This window comes from Achroia grisella, unplaced genomic scaffold, assembly GCF_030625045.1.
Source record: "Achroia grisella isolate CSIRO2021 unplaced genomic scaffold, CSIRO_AGI_Agris_v1 utg152, whole genome shotgun sequence".
Taxonomy (NCBI): domain Eukaryota; kingdom Metazoa; phylum Arthropoda; class Insecta; order Lepidoptera; family Pyralidae; genus Achroia; species Achroia grisella.
The window spans coordinates 1,956,874-1,974,377 of record NW_026712648.1 but is presented as its reverse complement, the minus strand read 5'-3'; the positions used below and the strand labels follow the sequence as shown (position 1 = coordinate 1,974,377).

Genomic DNA, 17,504 nt, shown 5'->3' with positions numbered 1-17,504 from the left:
AGAGTACAATGAATAAAACTTTAATATCATACCCATATGTCAATTTCGGGGCCGGTGTACCGCTTGCCTTCGAAAACCTCAGGGGCGGCGTAGGGTGGGGAGCCACACCAGGTCGCGAGGAGTTCCCCCGTCGCGTAGTAGTTACTGAAGCCGAAGTCTGCGATCTTGATGTTCATATTAGCGTCCAATAACAAGTTCTCCGCCTAAATAGCAAAAGTTTCCTTATACAAAAAGTCGACAAGTGAAAGAGGGTTTTAATATTTTAAGGTGGACTGACAATGAACTTATTTATGTATAATTTACATAAACCTGATATGTCATAACACGATATATACAAATACATAATACTTTATGAATTTGTAAATTTAAAATTATCGTATAAATCCGAATACTTCAAATGGAGATTGTTCAATAACAAAACCGTAGTGAAAAATTCAATTGTTTTCAATTATTCTGGATTCACACAAGAATTACTAAGAAAATAGACACTATATGCTCGGAAGATTACTTATGTTGGGTTAAGGTTTCGTTTGTACCTACTACATATTTTATAGTTTTTACAAAATCTACTAAAATTTACATAAATACTGAAAAAGTCAAACTTGTAATCAACCCATTCATTACTTATTAAGCATGGCTTTCACGATGCAGGTACTGAATATTTGTTGTGTTCTAGATCAATTTCAAAAAATATATTATATATAATATATTTTTTGTATAATATATTAAATAAATATATATAATATATTAAATAAATGTAAGTATGACAAACAAACCTTCAAGTCCCTGTGCACTATTCTCCTATCGTGACAGTATTCTACTGCAGAGAGAATTTGCCAGAACTTTCTTCGCGCTGCCTGCTCTGCCATCCGGCCATACTTTGCTATGTAATCTGTATGGAAACATGTACACTAAACTCATTAATTGGAACAATTGAGAACATACACTCATTTTGTGAAAAGAAAATTAATACTGCAGGAAACTAGGTAAAATGAATAGATAGAGAACTTCTCCAAAGTATTACTTTTCCTGAGTATTACATCGTATAATCGTAAGCAGTTACAGTTTTCCACATTTATTGAAAATTTTATATTAAGGCCATGCTATTAATCGTATCATAGTATTTTAATGGATTAAGTTACGTAACTTTTAAATAAAATACCTTTGGAAAACTGGTTGGAAAAATCGTAATTGGAAACCTTATCGTTAGTAATATCTATAAATTTACATTGTGGTCACCCAATCATTCTTCAAAGTTTATTAGACTTTGATGTCTTTTTTAAGTATTCTGTCAGAACTAAGGTTTTTATTGTTTCTTTGATTTTATTTATGTTTTGTCTCATGAAATTATCTAATAACATTTTTAATTACGACAGTAAGCTGTGAAAAACAAATGACATTTTCAAAGACATATAGGTATGTATCTATAATTAGATATTTTCATCTATATAACATTGAGAACTTATAGAGCAATTGTTATTCCTCAGTGCCAGCACGCGATATTACTTTCAGATAGTTCAGAAGTAGTAGTAGTTGTATTATAAAATCGCATAACCTGCTGTGATATAACAGCCAAGTTCACTGTCAACATTCTAATGTTCATTTCAAGGACAATAACAGATTATTTATTTAAGTATGATTCCGCGGTATAGGGTACATCCTGAATAGAAATCATTTATTGATTGTACGACCTCAAATGGTAAAATGCTAGTAAATTGCAACGGAGCACTGTTATTTATGTAAGCATGCTATCATATCAGATCTGTGACTCAATTATTGAATATAATAATAATAATAATCTTAAAATAATACACGTCAAGACGCCCTAGAATTAATTATGTATACATGTACGTAGGTGTCATATAAGTACAATTTAAAAGCGATCAGCTATTATCGGTTAATCTTATAATGATCAAAAAGTAAATAATGAAATAAATTGATAAGACAAAATTAATTATTAAGATTATTATTGAGATGTTTATAAGATAATTATATTTAATGCTATTAGTGGAAATGACAACATCAGATCATATTCTGAAACGTGATTCTCAGAAGCTGAATGAAACTCTACCACATGATAAACATGCTGCTATTGGTAAACAACCAACTTTGAGTTTCAGTGACGAGTCATTTTGTAAGCCATGACGTTTTCTAAAACTATAGGTTTCCTGATTCCTCATAACTCATACCACAGAAATCGCAGGGTATCCTAGCCAGATGACAAAACAAATGGAATTATTAATGATTACTATAAAATTAGTGATATCGATCACGTATGTATGACGTACCTACATGAACAAAACCACAAACATTATGGATACAGATAATATAGAGTGACGTAGACTGTTCCCTTGAATGCCCTTCATACGTTGTTAATTCTGGGGAGTGTTAGCTTTTCTTTAATGTGGACTGATACTAACGTTCTTATCTTATTTCAATCAAAATATCGTAACAATCTACGCATAAAAAAGAAAAGTACTAATACGATACTAGCCAGATCTTTTGTTTTAGTATAGTATAATTCTCTTTTAATTATCTTATACTGATGTAATGTGGTCTATTTCCATAGGAGACATCCTCGAGAACAAAATGAATGACACAAAAGATGACACAATATATTATACCTAATCCTTCTTCACGGATTTACGGATATACAAAAAAATGTTTTTCAGTTCACTACAAAATTACTGCAAATGCGTTATTACTTGTATATTACGTATTTTTTCTACTATTTTCTTTCTGAAAACTCAACAAGTACCTACATGGAATCTAACGTTATACCTAATATAAATACAGATAATTGAATAATTGAATCAGTCAGTATTCGCAAAAACACCAACTTTTGGGGCGCACGAAGTCAGCTGTGCGCGAAATTGCTTTTCCCTGTCCCCCACTCAGGCCTTGTAACCCCGACAATACCCTTACCAGTGACGTCACTGCCAGCGTGCTTACGTCATAGACAAAGCGACCACGAACTTACGAGCACCCTTAATCGATTTCGAGGTTACAGTTATGCGCTTTTTGGTGGCGTTAAACTTTATAGTTAGACCACGTATAACCGTTAATTAACATTTGTATAACCATACGAGTATATATGAGTATAAAATAATATATCAAAATTTGTTAAAATAATAATGATAAAAGTTTCCCTTTTTCAGCATTTTGAAAATAATCCATAAGGTATTCGTATATATACGAATAATAAATAAATTATGTTAATTTTAATGCCTGTATATTCTCTAGTAACAATTTACGTAAACTTATGTAAATATTATAGAAATAAATGAGTACATAAATGAGTTTAAGTCGTAAATTTTAATTTAAATAAATAATCTGTCAACCGAGAGGTTCTCCAAAACGATCTACAATAATTTAAACAAAATGTATTTGTTCTTTAATAAAAGAAAGATAATCGTGACAAGGAAACAAGAGAAATATATCTGAATTCAGTCAAGCTGGCTAATGCTAGTACCTACATAATTATGTCTAAATAATATTTCATTAATATAAAATTAGACTCATGCGACATACTAATCGCGGTTAAAATTAAATACAATAAAGATCGTATGATAAAATCTGACCTACAATCTGGTGCTTAAATTAATATACCACTCGCCATTTTTACACCGTTTGGCTCGGTATAGGGGTGGGGGTGCCTTGGAACGGACGGAAAATTAATCATTCAACCTTTTATAACCGTGATAGATCGCGTGGGGCTATAAAATATAATAAAATCGATAAAAAGGTAACAATACATTATTATTAATGCTGCAATATATTTATTTTTCTTTAATGTTTAATATATAATTTTAAATATATAATATGTTGAATTGTTTATGTAATGTAACCTGATATTAGGGCTGCTAACCAAACCTGCTGTCAAGATTGACTGCGATCAAGCGATGGCCCCGCCGGATTTCAAGTGCAAAATCACCAATTTAGTTAGAGAAACCCGACTATTGGAATGATAAATAAATCTAAAAGTCTAGTTTACAAATTCATTTATAAACCATTAATCAAGTAAACTCCGGCACAGTAATAGTACCTACCTGACGTACGACAGAATGTGCAAGGTGAGAACATGCAAACGACATTTTTATTTTGTAATTATATGTACGTATTTTCACTGAAGTATTTCTTTTTTATCGATTTCCGGGGTACTCGTGAAAACTTTATTTCAGGAAAATAAAACGAAGTTATTGATTTTTTGTATATCTAATTACCTAAACTTAAACCTAAGCTAACCTAAAAATGTAAATTTCGTTTTTATCAATGATTTCACGGATTATCTGGATAGTTCCGAAACCAGGCATATAAAAGGTGATGATAATGAAATGATTTACTATGAATGAATTTATAATTATACATTTAATTTATCAATGACAATTTCACCCCTAGTACTTTTATACACCCCCATTATCATGAGATCCAATTTTCAAGACTATTATAATCTCCAAAAAATAATCGTAACCATTTTTATATTTTTTACTGACAATAAATAGAATTAGAATCTCAGTTCAAGTATGTACTTGATGTCGATTTGATTAGGTAAACGTGTTGTACTAGTAGACAATAGTTTCAATAATGTGCAATAAAACACTAGTTTTCGGAAACACTATAGATGTTATGAAATAACATGTTCTGTTCCATATTTACTTACCAAAAATTTCTCCTTTACTTGCATATTCTGATACAATGTAGATCATGTTTTTCGTCTCCATGACCTGTAACCAGAAATATGTTATGTAAAAAAAAAAAAGTCGTCACTACTGTTATCCCAGGTAGGGTAGTTAGACACTGTCATCTGTCGACGTCTTTGTGAACGCAACACTTGATATTTCTATATTTTACTGGGAATATTTAAAGAAGAAATTTGAATATTTTATAACTTTTATTCTTAATGAAGTAAAGTACTTCATAGGCAAACACTATCTGAAAACATGATAGAAATATGTATTATCTGCTGCTAATTTAACCATTTTTGATGATTGTTTACAATGTGACTATCAACTTGATAGAAAGTAGTATCTGTGGTTCATAGATATGAATAGCAACACGGTCAACACATAAGACATCGTGACGCACGTTGTTACTCTTAAAAACCAAAATGTTTTATCTCTTACACAGTAATTTCACTGTCATAGTTCCCTTTCAGTCCCGAATACAGTTATCAAAGTAAGCGCCGCACTCTAAAAACATCTAATGGTTACCATCGTGATAAATTCCTGCATGGGCTACTACCTCATGCTCATATTATCATCCCCCACTGGTGCCCCGCCAGCGTAAACCGTTAGCGCAGGCGGGTGCACCATTCCATTATCATCCGTTAAAAAAAACACTACTCGGCAGTTGCGCGATGTACCTATTTTTATGCATAGTCATAAAAGATATTAGTATTCTACACTATAAAGAGATAAACTATATGTGTGCGAAATTTCATACTTTTCTTCTTTTACCGCGCAATTTTCGTAAAGACGGATACAAAATTTTTACTTTACTAATTATGTATATGTGTATTTACCTATGTATCATGTACCTATAAAATTATTAATTGTGTCCTTATGTACACATATGTAATTCAAATAATTTGCTATACCATAGTTTAACAATATTCAGAGAAATATGATTCATTGTTCATTGAAATTACGCAATATACGAGTAGCTATGGCACCAAACATATTAATACCTACATAACTCAATGTTATGCAATTCGTTGCACTTGCAAGGCACCGTCTAGCGACTGCAGATTTATAACTAGCTACCTATTGCTTTGAATAATAACACGTTACCAATAAGAAAAAGCAATTACTATTTATTAAGATACCCAGTATACCTACAATAATTATGTAATGTTTGTTTATGCTAGATGTTTTTTATTTCAATAACATTTACGTTATTGATGTTGGTCGCTGGTACAAGGCGATCAGCTAAAATTTGTCATAGATAATATACTATTATGTGTGTGTAAAAATTTAAAAACAATCATTTATACGTATCTGTCAGCCAAAATTCTGTCTGTCTGTCGACAAACCAGTTGCATGATGACGCCCCTACCATCTACAACGATTTGCGAAATTTTGTTCTTTATATTTTGTAACTATACACAGGTTTAGAAGTTGCGTAAATGCAGATGTTACTTTGTAATACCATTGAAAACTCTTATACTCCTACATAATATTCCTATGGACGACTAAAATTTTTATTATTTATTAGTTTCTTTTATGAATAGAGATCTATATTAATTGTAAAATTGAAAATACATATTCAGTAAGCACTTATACATAGCTAGTTAGTAGTACTTATTAGTGGAACAAAGTACTTAGTTATTTTGGAATTACCGACACAAAATTAGAAATAAAAGCCTAAAAGAAGCTACCTGTCTGCCGTTAACAGTTAGCTGAATGAGATAAGAGATGAGATACCTGTGACCAGTGTGATAATAAGTTATCGTGATAATGAAATCTATATATAGGTTAATAATTGAGGTCGGTGATGGACGTCGCTATAGCATATTGAAACAAAGTTACACTAATATATGAATCTAGATATGCCACTGCAACGCTTAAGTATAAGGGTCCCAGAATAATGGCTAATTTACGGCAATAAAGTATTATCTGAGGCGTATTAAACATATGTATTAAAAACTAAAATACTTTTGTTATCAATGTATAGAAAAATTACATTAAGGTGGGTCGGTATCCGACATTAACTTCCGCAAAATCATGTTTACAATTTTATTTCCTACTCGCTTAGGTAAATTAAGCAAATCAATCAATACCTACTTATTATCATACGGAAGTTATAAATGATGCTAAATTGTCTTGATTTACTACATTTGGTAATGTCGTTTGATATACTAGAAATACATAATGTTTTAGAATTGTATAATCAAAAACACGTTCTATATTTTGACATACATATAAGATTGTAAATATAAAAAGATTGATAAAAAATTGCTTATCAATCAATTATGAAATACAAAAAAACATATCAACTAATTGAATCTAATAAAACCAACATTAATAAAAACGAGACTGCGAATTTTGTGTTTCAAATTTATTTCCTGCTTTGTTAAACTTCTTTCGCCGTTTGATAAACTTCTTTATTCTAAGTATAGGATATTATTCATCATGGGCGAAGTCCTTTCCAGAGTGCCGGTAGGGCAGTAAGTGTAATTTGTACTAATATAATAAAGAAGTAGTGGATTTTATTATGAATAAAAGTAAACACAGAAACCGCTGTACAAATTTTAAAAATTCTTTCTCACGTTAAAACATGCTTTGTTCCAGAATGACAAATTACATATACTATTATGTTAATACATATATAAGTGACAAATTTATATGCACATAGGGCGGAACTACAGTTACAATACAAACGCCTATAGAGTGGCTTTATTCTCTCTCCCCTGTTTTTAAATACATTTTAATATACTATAGGTCACCTATAGTATATTAAAGTGTAGTATATTAAAATATATGACTATACATATTTAAAATGTATGTGAAAACACGATTCCTCATATATAGTGGTACATCCTGTGGTAGAGTTACAGAATACAAGGTATTTAATATTCTATGGTTGCGGTAGAGTTTGGCATTGGCAGATGCGCGCGGCGGCGAAAAACGCACAGGCGTGCCCGTGAACCGGCCTCGGCCGCGGTAAAAATGTAAACCGTCACTATAAATAATACCTTTCAAACATGACTCATTTCTGTCTGTCTGAAACTATAACAGCATCAAAACATAGAGCCCAGTTGCGGAAGAAAATGAAGGTATTTTAATATTTGGACGAGGAAAGCTACGATTTGTAAAAAAAACTATTATTATGATATTAAGTAAGTACCTGTAGTGTACGAAAAGTAAATAACATTTATATTTTTACGTAAGTATACAAGATGTAACGGCAGAGTATAACAAGCTTATATAGCAGAATAGCTGATTCGAAGATGCTTAACGGAAAAACTGAAATTTAACATCTTTAAATATAAGTGATCACTTGTGAATTTCCTGAAAGAGGACTTTCAGTATCTACTAATTACAACGCCAGTGAACGAAGTATATATTAAATTTTATATAAAATTATTAATATAAATTGGTAATAGTGTGTAATAGCCGACTGTTACACACTATACGTGTATATATATAATTAATGATATTGTCTTCATAAAAAATGTAGATAACCTTTACAATAGGTGCTAGAAGGCGAACAGTTTATACCCCAAAATTACGCACACGAAATTAGCACATATTAATTGCCTACGTAGTTTCAAACAACGGATACGAGTGTTTTATTGTTGTGAATGGACGGAAACAGCCTTCCCGTAGTATAAGGACAAAGGACAAAACAGTCACCAGTCTCCATTCAAGATGAGACAAAATGTTTGTATACACTGAGTTGGCCTTCTCGGGATCCATTGGAACTATAATATTGCCCGATCCATTCATTCGATACAGACTGCTGCACATTACACAGTACCAGGGTTGACTACCGTACGAGGATGCTTCTACAAATACGCGATTTTATTTTAGGATCTACAGAAATCGGTCAAAATATTTTGATGTACGAGGTTAGAGATGCAAAATTTTTTTATATTTACTAGGACGTGGTTTAACTTAGGCAATCCTACACAGTAACTTGTATTCAAATGCCATTGTAGCTAGAATTCATTTGGCATATAGATGTATTCTCATTCTATTTTATTTTACTTCTGTGCTGAATTATAATTTTGGAATAATCATTCCATGATTAATTAGTTAATGAGATATTTATTTTGATCTAAAAGACTATATATTTATTGCACAAGAACAATCTTTATTGGCATTGCATTATAAGCATCGCCAAGCCAACAAACAATGCCAATCTATCTGGCTGTAAGAAGTATTAAAAACTACCTGTTATTATCGATCAACATCGTAGTCTATCAATATACTCTATTTAAATATTTATTTCCTGATTAAGGGAGGGATGCCAATAGTTATGAGAAGTCTCGTACAAATATAGATTTTTGGCTTTTGTACGAGGATATTTTCACCCTCATACAAGTTTTTACAAGTTTATACCTTAAAACCAAACTACTACAATACTATGATATACATTAGCAAAAAGAGCCAAATTGAGTACTGATTTCATCAGATTTTTTATTTCATTTTACGAGGCTCAGTGTTTTTAGGTAAGCAACCCTGGAATCAGGTTTTTATATTCTATGTCATACAAGTTCTTATCGCCATTACAAAAAGTAAATAGCAGTCGAATGTATTTTTCTTCTTTAATGATTATTCAAGTCAATAAGTTAACAATACGCATAGCGTACAATTTAAACGCAAAACTAGAAACAATTTAAGATCTATTATTTAAAAGAACTATATTTTAAACACATTCCTAATTTTCTCCTACATTCTACATATCTTAAAATTAGAGTAAGTACTTGGATTTATTTATACAAGATTCGCGAATGGAGGATTTATTTCGTGTAACTGCCAAGTTTACATAGCAATTGTACTCTGTTAAATTAGATTCTCTCCTGATTAGTTATAACTCTGTCTGCTCTGAGACTGACACGTGAATAACAAGTATGAAATAAATCAGGTAAATGAATTGTACGCAGATTTGAAAAAGAAACAACGGACATATAACAATATGTTACATGACGTAAGAAAATGGGTTTTCTTCACTCATATTTTTTATAATTTTGTTTTCCGAAAATTATGTAACACCAACCAATTTCAGGTGCCAATTTCTATCATTGCAAAGTTAGACAAGATACGCGCAATTATCGATATTACCATTTTTTTATTATTATACTACAGTTTTAAAATTATCCGTAAATATAATCTTACTATCTGTTTTTCACGACTTCGTTTACTTTTTTGTGATGAAAGAGTCTAAAATCTGTCCTTTTAATCATACAATACAATACAATCAATACAGTATATATACAATCATTAATTACATATAATCAATCAATCAATACAATACAATCAATCTCTATCTTATATTGTATTAAGATCTATTCAGCCATCTTATCATGAAAAAAAAAACAAACAGATAGACTGACACAGTTTCACAATTATTATATTAGTATGGAAAATGTAAATAATATATCGGTTGAATTTCAGGTGATTTTAGTACGCCGTACGCCGGGTCACTTTAATTTCCGGAGATATCGGATGTTTATGTGACAATAGGAAAATCACCTTGACAATTTGTCAAAGTACAACAGGAACAAGTAATTTCCACAGAGATTCTATGTGGTATGTTAAAGGTATTTTATATATTATTATTATATTTAAGGGGAAAATTTTCTTTCCAAAACTCTCCTTAAAAGTATATTTTTATATTTTAAATATTTTTTTAAAATATACCTTATGTCCAATTACGTGATACAATTGATCTTCATATCTAATTAGTTAAGATATATTTAACAATTTATAGCAAACAGACAGACAGACATACTTTATTTATTACAATATTAGTTACGCATACTGCGAAAGTAGAGTTAGTAAAGTGACTAATTTAATTTTGTAACTGCAGGTAACTAACTATCCGTCTCCGGTTAGATGAAATATTGTTGTGGTTAAAATAACTTAGTCATTCAATTAGCATAGTTCAGTCGATAACAACGCGCTGTATTTATTTAATTTAATGAAAATGTCTACATTTAGCTTCTCATCTGGGCCTTTGTGCATAATTATAGTTATTTATAATTTTATTATATTAGTCACTAGTAATACTACATTCTGGATTTTTTCAAGTAGTCAACGACTAAGCTGGAAACCATAACGGATAAATTGAATTAAATAAGAAATACATAGAGATAACTGATAGAAGAAAAATAAAAACTGTCATATTACATTCATAATACTTAACGTCAAAACACATACACACATAAATAAATAAAGTAAAAATTATAATCTATTAGCGTATCATTGCAAAATGAGTACGAAATACTTAAATGTAGGTCAAAAGACACAATGTTATGAAATTTTAAACCGACTTCAAAAGATCGTTATATTTTTACACTGGTTGGTTACTCCACCGACTTGTCGGTAATTTAAAATTTCATATAAATCCATATACAGACATGCAATCATTAACAGTTATTGAGTACACAAACAAAATCATTAAATCATTACGTAAACTAGTAATAGAAATGCTTCATTAATTGTATAACTCGAATTCTAGTTTTAACACTTTATTCCTTGGAATATAGATCTAGATTTATTGCAGTATATCCAGTTTCTTACAACTCGATGTACTGCAATAAATCTTACTATGAGTATTACATAGAATTGTATAGTAGAGAGGCAGCCATTAGTAGTGGGTAATATGAACTCACATTGGTATCGACTTCGCTGTATGTATTCAATTTAGCAAATTGAAGATATTTAATAGAATTAATCTAAAGTATATTGTTTTATATATTTACAGTATTGTACATTGAACATTCTATATTAAAATAGAAATTCATACTATTATCATATTTAACTTCCGGAATTATGGTATACATGCTGACAAATTTAATGGAAATTTTAACACTGTCTGTGTTGGATATGAAAATTACGTTCAGTTCTTTATTGTATTCAGTTATAAAAAAATATAAATTTATTATATAGATATATATAGACAATCCACTACATTGGCACTTATAAAATTTTAATAACTTAAGATAGGTGTAAGAACTAGTTGTCCAATTAATATAGTGACTACTGCTCTAATATACATACCTTAATAGACAAATATAGTACTAATAATTTGTACCTTTACGCCTTACGTATATGTTATACCTGACTGCTCTATTCTATTGCTACAATGTAAATCAACGGTACATAAGACTGGGTATTACGTATCGTTTAGGGTTACGAGGTAAAATTCTATATCATTATTTGAAGCACGACATATTGATGTAGACTACGTAATGAGCGTATTACACAGTATACTACTTTACTGCAACTGTAATAAAAATTTGTTCCGCTAATAGTCAAGCTCACTGGACCCTAGTGACATCTATTATATAATTACTAATAGGCAGTGTATCAAAGGAGGAAGGTAACTGTTAATAATTGTGTACACATGTATAAACAGAAAAACAATCGTACATATTCATAATAAATATAGGGCACTTACTAAATCTACCAGGAATTTAATCTTTAGTTTGCAGGACCGTTATTCCTTCCATATAGCTGGTTAATTAGATATTTGATACACTGAAAGGATTCGAAGAAATTTGGTATACGGTCATATACCCTATGCTATATTTACACATAGAAGATTGTTTATCCGTTTACATGCCGGGAGCGTGAAAATATACATCTAGTAAATAATAAAGATATAACATAAGTTCGATTTTTGTGAATATACAGTAAAACTACTCATCTAACCAATGACGTTGATTAATTCTAATTATAGCACTCGACGATGATTGATCATGATTGTGCTCTATAAAATTAAACAATAGTACTCCAACAATAATTACTAGTATTAAAAATGCTAGGCATTTTTCAATATCAACATCAATATATACAGTGCAGTAAACGGTACCATAAACTTAATAATGACCGTACTCTAAAAATATACCAAATAATCTCACCTGATAAAGCTTAATTATATGAGGATGGTCCAGCCTCTTCATGATGTCCACTTCTCTGTACACCTTTTGAAGATTACTGGCATCTAATTGCGATTTATCTATTATCTTAATTGCTACCTGGAACAATATAAAAACGTAAAATTAGTTTTATTGTGAATTAAATTTTCTTTTAAAACCGAATCCACAGAATCCCTGGATACAAATGTAATCTATATACTCATATTATTATTGGAGTATTAAATGACACCATGATATGAGGTTAAAAAGAAAAATTGTCGTAATAAATTTCCAAAAAAAAGCTTAATAGAATTTATCTTTTACATTTTCAATGTTTTATATAGCTACTGTAAATGACTTTTAAAGCCCTTTATTAATAATATAATTAAATTAATTGAATAAAACATGTTACACCCCAGACCCAACGACGGCATAGAATGAATTAATATCTATTTGACAGATCTAGTAATTCATTCTAAGTTTTTCATAATTAATGAACTCAAAACCGCATAAAATCCTTAACTAAACTCAGAAAATTGTACTCAATTAAAATGATATCACATTATTACTGTTCCTGACGCTCATACACATGATCTATCATTATGGAATGGAATATTACATGTTCAGTTCAGCAATCTGTGTCACCACATACAATTTGCTTTTCAGTACTCTAACGGACAATGCCGTTAGCTTTCCAGCCAGACAAAGAGGGTATGACGTCAAGACGAGCGTCATTTCTGAACGATTGAGCCAATTGACGTGATTGGAACGACCGCTCGCTGACGGCCCAACTCCACCGAAAGGTCTTTAGAAGAAAGAAAATTAGTGTCGAGATGCACAAATGCGGCTAAAAATAGCTCTAGGTGTGAACGTAAATAGCACGTAGGTACGAAGCTAGGAATTACACTAATTCTGAAACGTGAAGTGGGTATAAATAATATGGTATATGAATAACATGGTAATTATGATCGTAAATATTCCTACAAATAATGAAGATATTTCATTAGCCAAATTGAAAATGATGTGATAAATATTATATATTTCTTATTATTTTTTTCAGATTTATTTGTTTGGGTATATATAATGAATTATTAAGTCCATAATCCCAAGCCGTTTATTAAGTGTTTTAAATTCAGTTAATTATTTGCATTAATGTAATAATTTCTATAAAATGTTAACACATAACGTTTTATTGCATATAAATACGATTTCAACCTTTATTCAATTAGTAATAATTATAATACATACTATAAATATATTTAAGCAGTAAAATAAATATAGTCTCTAACAGACAGAGACAAAGAGAGCACGGACAAAAATCGTAATCTTCAATATCGAACAAAAATCGTAATTCAGAATTAACGATGCGATTCGGGTAACACATATAAAAAAATAGTCATATTGAAAATATAGTCTAGTATACATCAACATCGTCCCGAAATATAATAAATGTTGTTTGTTTCACAATTTCCCTGACGTTACAACTTTATAAGTGCTTAACAATCATGGTCTTTCAAATTTAATCACTGTAATGCGAAGCTAGAGGGATCTGTTAAATGGAAATCATGGAAAAGTCTTCTGTAATATTAAGTCGAATATGATTCATTAGAAACAAGGGCATTTTTACCTATTATATATTTTATTGACAATTACTTTTCTGTTGAAATAGAAAATTTTGACTGGAAATACTAATTTCGCAAGGTGTAAAATCCCTTTCTTATTCAGTCACTACGTACACTTCGTATCGTATCAAAACACTACACTATGTACCTATATATTAAAACATGTATAGATGTCGTTTACCCAGTATATTATAGTTCAAGATGTCACAGTCGAAGTATATTTAAAACAAAAGCATCTTAATTGAGATACAACAATGAGTGTGTTCTGATTGACCTACTAACGTTATCTTGAAGCGGCGAATTCAATGGCGACTCAAGTATCTACCGCTTATCATATACTTACCTATAATGTATATTGCGATAGGAATGTATTTAATATAACATAACCAATATGGTTACATTCAATAAGTAAATAAATAACTTTTATTTAGGCGCATTATTGCGCTAATTATAAAGATATTGAACTTGGTAATTAATTAGTAACTAAAACAGGCAGTAAGTATAATTGCTAAATAATTTCAGTTTTTAGTTTTTTCTTGTATGTCCCTTTAATGTTATTAGATTTTAAAAATTTATCTTATTTTATTATAATTAGTAGTAGAAAAATTCTTATGATTTTATTACCATTAAAAATCAGTTAATATTAAGTTTTGTCAACATAAATACGTTAGTTCTATTAAATATATTCGAATAGTATTAAAAATACCTAAACTAACACATTATGGTAAAAATCCCGGACGATGCAATGTAGTTAAAATCCACATATATATGTATAAAAATAAAAATACAATCAAAGCAATTACAGTGACGTCTCTACAAATAGTCTACTTGAAAATTAAAGGTCAGTGCTCAAAATTGTTTTTGTTTTGATATAGACCAGGATGCTGATAATAATACAATAACGAAGCAATGCAATAGAGTTATATACCTACTGGTCAGACGCCCCGACATTGACCTGCTTGTTGATAAATGTATTACGCACACATCTTTACGTCACTCTCGTATGCTTGGACCTCACAAAATTATCACCTCATCGAATAAATGATCATTTAAACATAGGTAACTGTGACCCTCCCTTTACATGGTTGGTACAATCGTAATTGAGTAGAAGTAGAAATCCCAATCGAGCACAACATTAATCGGTCTCGTGTATCTATATCAAATCTACCAAATGTCATAAAAAGGGAGGATACTTCCTGCTTGTTAGTAATAGGGACTATTGACCTCCTGGCAGGTCGACTTTCACGCGATCACATAAATTCCACGGTGCCAAGAAAGGCTAATTGGCCTGACTACATACTCATCTCATCATCCACCATTGGTGCCTCGGTAGAGTATGTATTTATGAAACTGTAAGTGGAACTTATAAAAACATGAGTACAATTTATTAAAATTTCACATAAACACAACAGTTTACGTTTACTTCAATCATGTTCAACACTCCATACCTGGGACAAAATCGCATATGCACGAGGTGTCAGGCAATTTATATTACGAACAATGCAACAGACGCAATGAAGTGAAATTATGATTTTCACACTTTTTATGCGCCTACACGACACGGTATCTGCAGAACAAACTCTGCAATTCTATTTGATTTCTAGAGTTTCTATGTTGTGCACCACTTGCTTAAATCCGTTTTACACATAACGTCGAATATTGTGCAACGACAGGTAAGTATGTGTAGGTAGCACAATTTCGGAAACTTGTAGTTACATCATTAAATTTTATGAAAATAATACTATAATTTGCTTAATCGATCAATATTTGATTATGGTTAATCAATTATTCTAAAAAAGATTAGCAGTATATCATGTATTACCTTTCAGCTGTCTGATGTTTAATTTTCAATGAATTTGCCGATCGCACATCATACCCTTAACATCAAATCTCCATTTAAATATATATTATAGTATTTACAGTTATTCATTTGTAAAAAAATACCATTTTTCGTAATACCTATTAAATTTTAAAATGTAATACTATAATTTGTTGTTTTTATTTATTATTATTATACAATTCGAAAGGTAATTATCAAGATAATTTAGCTATGATAATGACGTTTTCTTTTATCTACTTATAAAGTTGATACCGCGCATCACGTCGAAAACATGTGATCATAATGACTTCATCAATTCTTTTTCTACTGCCAAACATGGGCCGCCCACGACAACTGTGTATGCTACTCATATTTATTAAATTATTTATTTATTACGTTACACATTAAACTTTTTCCCAGCTACATTCCAATCTAATCACTTTAAAATTATTAACAGACAATTAAATTTTAATATAGGTGTCTTGATGAAGTCATAATTTTCTTCATCTATATGCCTTAAGCTCTTCTTAATTCTTAATATATTTAACCGGCTACAAACACGAATAATTTTATTCGTGTTCAAAAATTTACCTCTCTCGACGTATCCAGTAGGCTGCACTGGCCGTGAGGTGATTACCTTTATTTGCCATAATATTATTCGAGTTAAAACCCGGTTACCTATATGTAGTAATAATATGTGCTAAACGCGAAAGTTTAAAAATAAGTATTGTAATTGTAAATGAATTTCAGTCGTAACATATTGTATGGAACACTGAAAGGAAAATGTTACGCCATATGCACATAGGCCGGAAGAAACGACCTGTTAAACACGTTGAAAAAATCTGGCTGAGGTTTAAAATCAATATGTAATGTAGAACATACATAGTCTATAATGTCATAAATAATTTGAGTAAACATTAAAATATATTTTTAATACATAAATAAATGCATTCGTTTTTTTTTTCAAATAGACTCTGAGCAAAGCAATATCCATTCAATATTGTATGAAAAGTAGCACTATTTAAATATAAATATATATATATATATATATATATATATATAATACCTATTCTATCAATTAGAATTTAGAATTTCAAAAATAGCTCTCAAAAGATAACACAATAATCAGTAATGTGTAATTATAATAAGTTTTTGGTATTTTTATCTCACTTTAAATTTATCGTTAATTTTACACTTCATTTATTTATACGAATACATATCACCAATCGTACGTAGGTACCTACAATCAATTCAGTTCAATAACCTGAATGTTACTGAACTTTATGTATTACAATATTTCTGGAACGCAGTTGGACCCATCCAATATAGCCAAATTTATAATTAGTGCGTCAACTTGCAACCAAGCTAAATGTTGGCGTGTTTGAAATATTTGGCCTGATTCTATTGGTATTATTCTTAGGCCTGCAGGTCTACTCTAACCTATAATCTCCAATGTCGATTTCAATCTAATATATTC

At 30.4% G+C, this 17,504-nt stretch overlaps 1 protein-coding gene across 1 annotated transcript in view; it reads right to left on the bottom strand.

The window, feature by feature from the left end:
• Window positions 1–17,504, bottom strand: part of LOC131840909 (serine/threonine-protein kinase SIK2-like) — a 46,111-nt gene that overhangs the window by 17,906 nt on the left and 10,701 nt on the right. Inside the window, exons 2-5 of the mRNA XM_059189124.1 lie at window positions 12,590–12,706; window positions 4,661–4,724; window positions 777–892; window positions 33–203 (exon numbers count right to left, since the gene is read on the bottom strand). Coding sequence (XP_059045107.1) covers window positions 33–203; window positions 777–892; window positions 4,661–4,724; window positions 12,590–12,706 — 468 coding nt within the window. The remainder of the gene's footprint in view (window positions 1–32; window positions 204–776; window positions 893–4,660; window positions 4,725–12,589; window positions 12,707–17,504) is intronic.